The 9,515-nt window shown below is 48.4% G+C and overlaps 2 protein-coding genes and 2 non-coding genes across 4 annotated transcripts in view; 2 read left to right on the forward strand and 2 right to left on the reverse strand.

Annotated features, from left to right (window-relative positions):
- The window catches only part of LOC135829942 (elongator complex protein 5-like), a 15,857-nt gene extending 11,638 nt beyond the window's left edge, over positions 1-4,219 (forward strand). The window contains exons 5-6 of the mRNA XM_065342337.1: positions 2,272-2,382; positions 3,472-4,219. Coding sequence (XP_065198409.1) covers positions 2,272-2,382; positions 3,472-3,702 — 342 coding nt within the window. The 3' untranslated portion in view covers positions 3,703-4,219. The remainder of the gene's footprint in view (positions 1-2,271; positions 2,383-3,471) is intronic.
- On the forward strand, positions 783-853 carry Trnag-gcc (transfer RNA glycine (anticodon GCC)). Its single transcript has one exon. It is a non-coding gene; the product is annotated as a tRNA-Gly (tRNA).
- Trnag-gcc (transfer RNA glycine (anticodon GCC)) lies at positions 2,015-2,085 on the reverse strand. Its single transcript has one exon. It is a non-coding gene; the product is annotated as a tRNA-Gly (tRNA).
- Positions 4,220-6,390: 2,171 nt separating the features above from the next.
- On the reverse strand, positions 6,391-9,038 carry LOC135829367 (S-phase kinase-associated protein 1-like). Its single transcript, XM_065341771.1, has 2 exons — positions 8,557-9,038; positions 6,391-7,300 (listed from the first exon to the last, which is right to left on the reverse strand). Exons 1-2 carry the CDS (start codon positions 8,902-8,904, stop codon positions 7,148-7,150), a joined length of 501 nt encoding a protein of 166 aa, XP_065197843.1. The 5' UTR covers positions 8,905-9,038; the 3' UTR covers positions 6,391-7,147.
- Between the last annotated feature and the right edge of the window lie 477 nt (positions 9,039-9,515).

Here is a 9,515-nt window from a genome sequence, read left to right on the forward strand (position 1 = left end):
CTCAGATGTGTACGGTGTTATGCGCAAAGACCCGATTAGGCTCGACCAAGACCCTATGCAGAGCTGGATCAGGCGTTGCACACTCTGGGGGTTTCCGGTACGTACGAGGTGAATAGCAATTTCTGGACATGAAAATAAAATAGAGGCCCACTGGCTGTGTGTTTTACATTTTCATATCTATTTGTATCTATTTTATTGCCTAATCCTTCATCTTTCCAAATATGTGACAATTGCTCATGCTGTGATCCCAGAGACTTTATAGCAGGATGTTTTCGACAGGCCAATTTTTTGGCCTAAATTTCAGTGTATGGAATTCTGGACATGAAAGTAAAAAAGCGTCAATAGGCATCCTATACTGCACCATTTTTGTTATTTTTTCTATTGGTGGACTGCAGTTGGCCTCTTCACACTTCCAGCCAACAGGTCCAAGACTATACAGCGTCTGAAGTGGAGGGCACATGGGGAAGCCAACGATTCGTCCATTACTTCTTATTTTACTCAAAATTCTCATGCGACATAGTACCACAAAACTCGTTGAAATGCCTCCCACGAAAAGGCTATCAACAAGGCACCGACACGAGGAGAAACTACAACAGCCCAGCTGTCAACTACAACAAGAAAAAACTTCATCAACCTGACTGACTTGACTCTACACGCGACGAAAAATTATTTTACTCGAAATGTCCAGAAATGTCCAATGTCCAGAAATAGCAATTCACCTCGTACTCTTGGTAATACTTGGTATGTTCAGGAGCTAAGATGAGGACAAATCACCTTGTCCAGCATTGGTGGTTCAGTGGTAGAATCCTCGCCTGCCACGCGGGGGGCCCGGGTTCGATTCCCGGCCAATGCATTTGTTCTTCTTCTTTTTACCCCCCATATTCTGTCTGGAATAGAGATGTTCTTTTTTTTACAAGTAAAAAGATTTCTTATACGCAGATATAGGAATAGAGATGTTCCGCATGACGTAATTACGTTTGTAAAAAAATGTAGTCGACCTACGGAAAGTCTTACGTAGACTACATGTGGATCTGTGTTCCGCCATACAGAGTTTTCGAATCACGTATTTACCCTTGACAACTCGGAATGCGGCGGTAAACGGCCGGGTCGACCTGTAGCAAGTAGGGCTCACGTGTGTGTGTGTGATCCCCGGTAGCCTAATCGGTAGGGTACTGTCCCGGAAAAACAGGGGTGCTGGGTTCGAATCCCGCTCGCGGATCCTTCTTTTGCAACAGACCTGGGGAGAGAGTCATAATTTTTTTACCCCAATCCACTTACGGAGCACCTACGTTATCGGAGCCCTACCTACGTACTCTACGAAGACAACTTTCCGTAAGAGGAGTGCAAACTTGCAAACTGACGGGTTTTCTCGCCCACTTACGTGAAGTTGCTTCACTTTAGGGGTCGTCGCAAAAGTTTTCTGTCGTCCCTGAAACGAACATCGTTCATTTCGTACTTGGACCCCTCCCCTCCCTCTGAAACAAACACAGCTTGCTGTGCTGGACGACGAAAATCGCATGCATGTACATGTCATATGTACAATGTCGGTTGACTTGCAATTTTGGCTCGCACCCAGATTACAATGATCCAGATTACAATGATGCTGGCTGAATTGCCGGCTTGATTTTAACCCGCAGTCTCTCTTCTCCCAGGCATGTATTCTCAAGCCGCTTGTAAAGTGTCTTGCAGTGCAGGTCTCTTCGTTTTTCGTATGTTTATGAGTGAATTCCATTCCGAGGATGGAATTCATTTCCTTTATTTTTAAACCCCTGGAGAAATATTTTTAAAATATGTTTGCTCGGTGCTCTGGCCTCTTGTTCGTTCACGACCCAATAATTTTTATAAACTTCGCGCTACTGATTGATTCCCCAGGGTATTTCTGCATGGGAGCTAGCCAATCAAAAAGGAATGTGGCCATTTGGCCAAAAATTGTCACATGTCGATCCCACATGTATACAATCTGCCCTGGAACAAAAATTGGTGAAGAAAAAATCGTTTGAAAATGGAAAAAAAATGCATTGGCCGGGAATCGAACCCGGGCCCCCCGCGTGGCAGGCGAGGATTCTACCACTGAACCACCAATGCTTGTGTTGAATTTCTTCCGTGATGGTGCGGTCATAATGTATACAACACGTGGAAATGTGTATGTACGTTTCACTGTGTGTGTATGTGCGTGTGCATGTGCGCCCACCTGCGTGCATCTGTGTGTGTGTGTGTGTGTCCATGTGTGTGTGTGTGTGTGCATGTGCCTACGTTTGTACACGCATGCAGACGTGCCTACTGGCAATCTCGAGCACACTGCAGCTTCACACGCGTGTGTTTGACGCCAACGCGGAGGACGACACAACAGCGGCAACTGCAACGGCGCCTGGCAGCACAGCCGTAAGTACGGCAAAGTGCCGTCGACAGTCTGGTCGGTCGAGTTGCTCCCTGTACATCGGCACGTCGTCCCTACATCCCCTGTGTCTTGTTTTGTGTTTGTCTCCACATGTCTCTTTGTAGGGCTGTGTTCCGGCTGTGTTCCGGCTGTGTTCCGGCTGTGTTCCCAGTAAAAAAGAAAAAAGAAAAGAAAAAAGAAAGTACTGTATTCCCCTGAATATAGGTCGCACCTTTTTTTTACATTTAACTTCAGGGCCAACAGAGGGGCTGCGACTTACACTTGAGCATAATTACTTCTTAAATGAATATGTCGGAACGATATGACATGGAAAACCTTACACCCACACCATCTTCAATCCAAGTGGTCTCTTCGCTGCAAATTACAATAATTCGCAATGAAATTTTCGGCCAGGAGCCATCAGAGACCACTTGGATTGAAGATGGTGTGTGTGCAAGGTTTTCCATTTAATGAAGTGGCTGAAGTGGAGCTTGCGCACATTAAGATATGACATGGACCTGGAAATGAGGGTGCGACTTACAATCGGGGAAATTGTGTACATGCGGTAGTGAAAGAGAGAGAGGATTGCCATCTGCCATCCGTAGCATATCCAGGCAGGGGTGTGATGCTTGAGTTTCTCCTCTCACACAAAGCCACGCATGCGCAGACACAAGTTTGCCCCCGCACGAACATTCACGTGCACCACCCCCCCCCCCCCCCCCCCCCACGCACACACATGTACGCAAACACACACACAAACACACACACGCCAGCTGCACGGGAATGTTTTGCAAGAACACCCAACGCCTGCCAAAACTCTCTCTCTCCTCTCTCTCTCTCTCCCTCTCTCTCTCTCTCTCTCTCTCTCTCTCTCTCTCTCTCTCTCTCTCTCTCTCTCTCTCTCTCTCTCTCTCTCTCTCTCTCTCTCTCTCTCTCTCTCTCTCTCTCTCTCTCTCTCTCTCTCTCTCTCTCTCTCTCCTCTCTCTCTCCCTCTCTCTCTCTCTCTCTCTCTCTCTCTCTCTCTCTCTCTCTCTCTCTCTCTCTCTCTCTCTCTCTCTCTCTCTCTCTCTCTCTCTCTGCGTGTCTGTTTGCAGCCCGATCCGACGGCCAACCTGACGTTCAACTTACGCCTGACCAGCAAGGAGAAAGAGGCTCGCTCCAACGTCGTCTTGCCGTATACGCAGGTGCAGAAACGCGATCGCTCCGTTGCCGGAGGTCCCTCGTCGGGTCAGCTCGGTGCCGCGGGTGGTGGCCAGATCTACTATCAACCGGACGATGCCGACGATTTCGACGAGGAAGACCCGGACGATGACCTCGACATTTGAAACGGGAGTGTCGCTGGGTATCAGTGACCCGTGGAGCTGGCCTGGTGCCGGGTGTCACAGCTGTGAGCGACTGGACTGGAGCTGGGTGTTGCGGCTATCAGTGACTCGGGCAACAGGACTGGTGCGGTGGTGTTGCGGCTGCGAGCGATTCGTCCAACTTGACTGGAGCAGGGCTTCAAAAATTCTCGAATTTCCTCCGCGGGGAAATTGCGAAAACGCAAAGCATTCCCTGCCCGAATCCTTCACTGTAACCCTGTCGTTGTCATGTTTAGACTCTAGCAAAGTGCGTACTTGACGTATGTACTAGATGCTCCTGGATGCTTCTCAATAGCTACGGAACACGCCATTCTGCAATGCAAACCAACAAGTTTTGCAAGTTTTTTTTATAACTTTCGTAAATTAGACAAGGGTATTCCATTTCCTCTTTCCAACGTTGGCTGCGTTATTTATTGGTTCGCTATAAAGCAGGGTGCATCATACACGAGTGCACTGGATTTGGTTGACTGGGACAATTTTACATCAGTGTGCTGCTTGCGAACTCGAGGTTTCAGATGGCTCGTATGGCAACGAAAACTACTGCCAGAACATACATGGAATTATAAAAACTAGTATTACATAAACCTTGTTATAGTTCACACATATTGACACCCATGTGGTTCAAATGGTCCGAAGGGACCGGGGCTCTGCCAACCGCGGAAGGTTGTAGTAAGGTCACTGTTTCCGAACGCAGTGTCCTGCACCTTGTTTCATGCTGTCAATCTAACAGCATGTAAGAACATACTAGTAGCAAGAGTACATAACCCCAAGAGTGTGCAACTGCCTGCACAACCTCTATGCTGTGCTGCGACGGCAGAACTTCACGCAAATAATGTGCACGGGTTCATCACGCGATGTGAAGTTCTGCCGTCGCAGACCCCATAGCTGGAGTTGCACACTCTTGGGGGTTATGTACTCTTGCTAGTACCTGTAGGCTGTAGTCTGCAGACCAGGTAGTAGTGGAATACTCCCTGGTCTGCAGACTACAGGTACAGTCAGACCTCGCTTTAACCGCACACATCCCTTTTCCACGAGAATAATATATAAATAATAATATCTTTATTAGGATGACCCAGAGGCTTGTCGCCTATCAAGGGGTTCACCGCTTTGAAGGATGTACATGTACACGTATGAGCTAAAGTGAAAGTAGTGAAAAGTTGTGCAGCGTGAATGCGTTGGGGAGCACACGGGGGGGGGGGGGGGGGGGTTATGTACATGGCGTAGGCATACCGGAGAGCGAAGCACTATGTTTGCAAGTGAGTTTGCGAAGCTCATTCTTGAAAACAATAATGGATGGTTCTGCAGTTAGTCTTGGTGGGAGGCAGAGAATATCCGGCTAGGCGAGGGAACCGGATAACCGAACACCGGTTATGTTGGATGCATCACGTATGCTGTAAATCTGTAACCAGCTATTTTCTTCCAGGTGGCGAGGGATCCGGATAAAAGAGGACCGGATAAGCGAGATCTGACTGTACTCTTGATGTGATTCTGCTGCATGCTTTTACCCATGTGTGGACTGTGAGCTACTGGATTTACTGGTGCTAGTAGATGATGGGAACATGTATTGCATGCAGGTCTGTGGGGCAATACAGCTGAGCTGCGTGTGTGACCACAATACAGTGCACTATAGTGCAGTCCGCTGTCGTGTGTCGATGAAATCTGATCAAGCCGGTGAATTCTACACTCGGCCCAGGGCCGGTCCTGTGCAGCCCTGGACCTGCAAACCAGGGAGTCGTATAATACCGGTATTTTACGACTCCCTGCTGCAAACACTGCATGATTGGGATGTGAATTCGTGCAGGGCGCAACCTTGATTCGCGCGGGATCGGATTTCATTGAGCAGCGATGTACGTACGTAGGCCAAGCGCATGCTGCATGTTGCATACATGTACCTGCAACCAACCTTTGCAAGCCTGCAGATGAGGACAATGACATACTTATTACGATACCTTGGTATGAAATGCATACAAATGTGCCGCGAGGCATGCGACAAATGCACTTTTGGGTGCTTATTTACGGTACCGCCAGAGCGCCCCACCTTGATTTTACAGCCAGGGAAAGGAAAATCGTATGGCAGAATGCAACGAAGTTTGTACGGTGTGAGAACCTTAGTGTACTAAGGTCACAAGCAGGTTTTTGTGTGGAGCTCGTGTCCGCTCGAAGGTATGGATTGACTGCACAACTTGCAATATGTGTACGAAGTTCGTGTCGTATGACCTACAGACAGGAGACCACCTCCACAATACAACCACGAAAGGACGAGATGGTGGGGCGCTCTGGCGGTACTTTACGGTATTACCAGCATCGGTATCGGGACGGTCCCGGACACATTGGGGTGGTTGGTAGGTATGATACCGGTATGCTGTGCTTGGTGCCTGCATGCATACACGCATGCAGGCATGCTCGTTCTTCAGCTCCTGCGAATACACAGTGCAGCATGAAACTAGACGTGCGGAACGCGCAAGAGCAAATTCGGCACGGTATCTGATAATCAGTGACCAATTGCTTGACCCCTCCAACACCACTGCCACCACCACCATCACCACTGCCACCACCACCATCACCACTGCCACCACCACCGTCAACACCACCAACAACACTGGCACCATCACCACCACTGCCACCACACATCCACACAGACACAGTACGGAATAGTTGTTCAGCTACTACTTGCAGATCAAATTACGCATCAGGAATGTAAGGCCATAGGTACATAGTACACACAATGTAGAAATTGAGTGCGGACAACACAGACGTCACACACTGTCACACTGTTAGCATAAGGATGAGCTGCAATTTGAGAGACAGTCTCAAGGAGATAGAGAGCGAAAGAGAGAGCGAGAGAAGCTGGATAGCTTGGCCGGCTGTTCACAAACACACAGAATTAAAATAAAAAGAACCAGGACCGATTTGGCCACAGTCAAAGCGCCACGCTACATTAAATAATGCATAATGAATAAGAACAGCATTAATTTTGTACACTAAGCATAAACATGATGGGTGCAGACCACCTACAGCGGAACTAGAACAGCAACAGCAAGAGTAAAACAACACGCAAAGCTGAAAAGGAGCCAAGGAGCCCACCACATGCGGGTCTGTGCGCGCGCGCGCGCGCGTATGTTTTCTTGTAGGCATGCCCGGGAAGTAAAACAAGACTGCGTGCGTATATGGAGGGTTGGGGGGGGGGGGGGGGGCAGCGTTTTGATCCATATACGCATATCAGATATTTGTCCTAAAGATATCACAATTTGAGCCTACTAGAAGCATGTTCAGCATGGAGAGGGGGGGGGGGGGGGGGGGGGTAGCAACAGCAAAAGCAGCATAGCATAGTACCATGCAATGTACATACGGATGAACGCGACAGTAGAGCGAGCGAACGCAGGCGATCAACAGCTTGATGACTGTCCTCCTATTTGTCTTCGCACCAGTCGTTCTCCTTGCGAATCTGCTCTTCCTCCTCAGCTGTGAAGTCATTCTTGATATTAAAGGTCTTTCGGATCTCCTCGGGAGTCTTGCCTTTGATCATATTAGCGACTGTTTTGCAAGTGACATCCAAAAGGCCCTGGGTTGGACAAAGAGAGAGATAGATAGATAGAGACAGCGAGGAAGGGAGATGGAAAGGGAGATAGACAGACAGACAGAGGGGGAGGGAGAGAGAGAGAGAGAGAGAGAGAGAGAGAGAGAGAGAGAGAGAGAGAGAGAGAGAGAGAGAGCACAAGCACAATCCGTATGAAGAGATCTGGTAGACCAATGCAATGTAAGCCACACATCACACAACTACTTCCTACAACACCGTAGACAACCAGAACAGAGTACAGTGCCGCTCAATGAAATGCTGCTAGGTGCAAACAGAGAGCAGCACTGTACATCTCAATCAACTCCCACACTACGCGCGCGTGTGTGTGTGTGTGAGAGAAACGTCACAAATGATTAGCGGAACGGCAAAAACCTGTTTGTAACCAGGCCGGCGCTTGCCAGTGTCGTCTTTGCCAACGTTGGTTCCGCAGTCCCCATGGAATGGCTATCCATCAGTGCGGTCACCAACCTGCTCCCTACAGTTACTTCGCAGTGAAGCACCTCACACCGCAGTTTCAAGTCCCGCAGCGGCTTGGCCAGCCACAAGTACGACCGCACGAAACGCAAGACAGCGTCAGAAAGGGCAGACATCCCATTCCAGTGCCCATGCCACAGGAAGTTCCGACCACGTCATCACCTAGTGCGCCATCAGAAGTGCTGCTCGTCAGCCTCTTCCACCCCTCTCCCCTGACGGGGACCAGGTAACTTACCAAGGTAACGCGTATCAAGGTCAAGGTGTGTGTGTGTGTGTGTGTGTGCATGTGTGCGTGCTGTCAGCAGGGTGAAGTTGATAGCATTGCTATGCCCAAACTACACACATGTACAAGGCCACAATCAAAATAATGATACAAACTTGTACATAAGAACATACTCAGCACCAACTTGTGATTGTGACATGTGTGTAGGATTGTATTCTTTTCAACCCACACAAACACACACACACAACCTACACACCCAACCTACACACCCACTCACCCACCCACTCTCCCACCCACTCTCATACGCACACCACGTACCACACACACACACACAGACAGATGCAAATTAATAAAACAATTATTCTGATTTGAGAACGAAACCAATAATGCAGACCTCCTAGCCATGGCACCAGCTCTCAGCCGGTTACTGACAGGGCATCGCAAACACAATATGAAAGGATTCGCTAGAAAAGAAGTACGATGCAACATAGACGAAACGACATACAGCTCGAACGAATAAATCAAAAAAAGAAAATAGTCTCACCTTGATGTCCAAGTAATTCGCAGCTAAGATGAGCTCAAAGAGAGTTCCTTGGTCAACTTTCAAAAATTCCATGTCCCAGCTATCAATGTTGTCGGTTCTTTTCTCTCTGGCATCTATGGAATCATCCTCTGGCACTGCTGGGTCGTTCTGGTGCTGCGTGCACCAAGAAATCACCTTTCTCATAATGGTGGCATTCACATTGGGCAAAGGCACAGGCTCATCGTCGTCATCGTCGGTATGGCCAAGGTCCTCTAACATGGTCTTGATTGTTACAGCCTGCTGGGCAACGTTGATTTCGACATCGAACACCTCGCCGTCATTACTCTGCAACTTTATTTTAGATGCCATTTTCAAAACAATCTCTGAAGATCGAAACACCTCGATCAGTCTTCAAAAGCCTCAACTGATTACTTTCTCTTGCACACTGCGACTGATCAATTTTTGGTGAAGCCGAAGTGCTTTTGACTTGAGCCTTGAAAACAATTTTGCAGCTGAACGCGTGAAAAAGATGCAAAGCGGTACATATTTAAACTAAAATTTACGTCATCAAAAATAAGTCAAGGATTACGTCAGGACTCAGGTAGGACTAGTACTACTAGGAGCCAGCGCGATAGCTGGCTAGCTAGCGCCTAGCGCGCCTGCTCTTTATCCCGCACCACCCGCATGCGGGTCGTGCGGTATAAAGCAGCTTTTCTGTGTAGATCTACGAGATCAGGGAGTCGAGTAAGCGGCAGTGAACGCCGGCGAGCCGCAGACCAACGATTACGTCGATCGAGCGATTTGATTTTGAGGCATGTGATTGTGAGTATTCATGGTATACCACAGCGACTCCGCCTACTCCTAGCCTACTAGTACTACTAGTACTACCATGACTACTAGTAGTAGTAGATCTACTAGGCCTAGGTAGGCTACACAGCTACAGTCTGTAGATCTACTAAAAAAGTGTAGTGAGTATACAG

The sequence above is a fragment of the Sycon ciliatum genome, chromosome 13 (assembly GCF_964019385.1).
Source record: "Sycon ciliatum chromosome 13, ocSycCili1.1, whole genome shotgun sequence".
Taxonomy (NCBI): Eukaryota; Metazoa; Porifera; class Calcarea; order Leucosolenida; family Sycettidae; genus Sycon; species Sycon ciliatum.

Coding starts and splice junctions, on each gene's coding strand:
- LOC135829367 (XM_065341771.1), bottom strand. CDS start 8,904: ATGGCATCTAAAATAAAGTTGCAGAGTAATGACGGCGAGGTGTTCGAT. Junction 7,301..8,556: donor CGAATTACTTGGACATCAAG/GTGAGACTATTT, acceptor TGTCCAACCCAG/GGCCTTTTGGATGTCACTTG.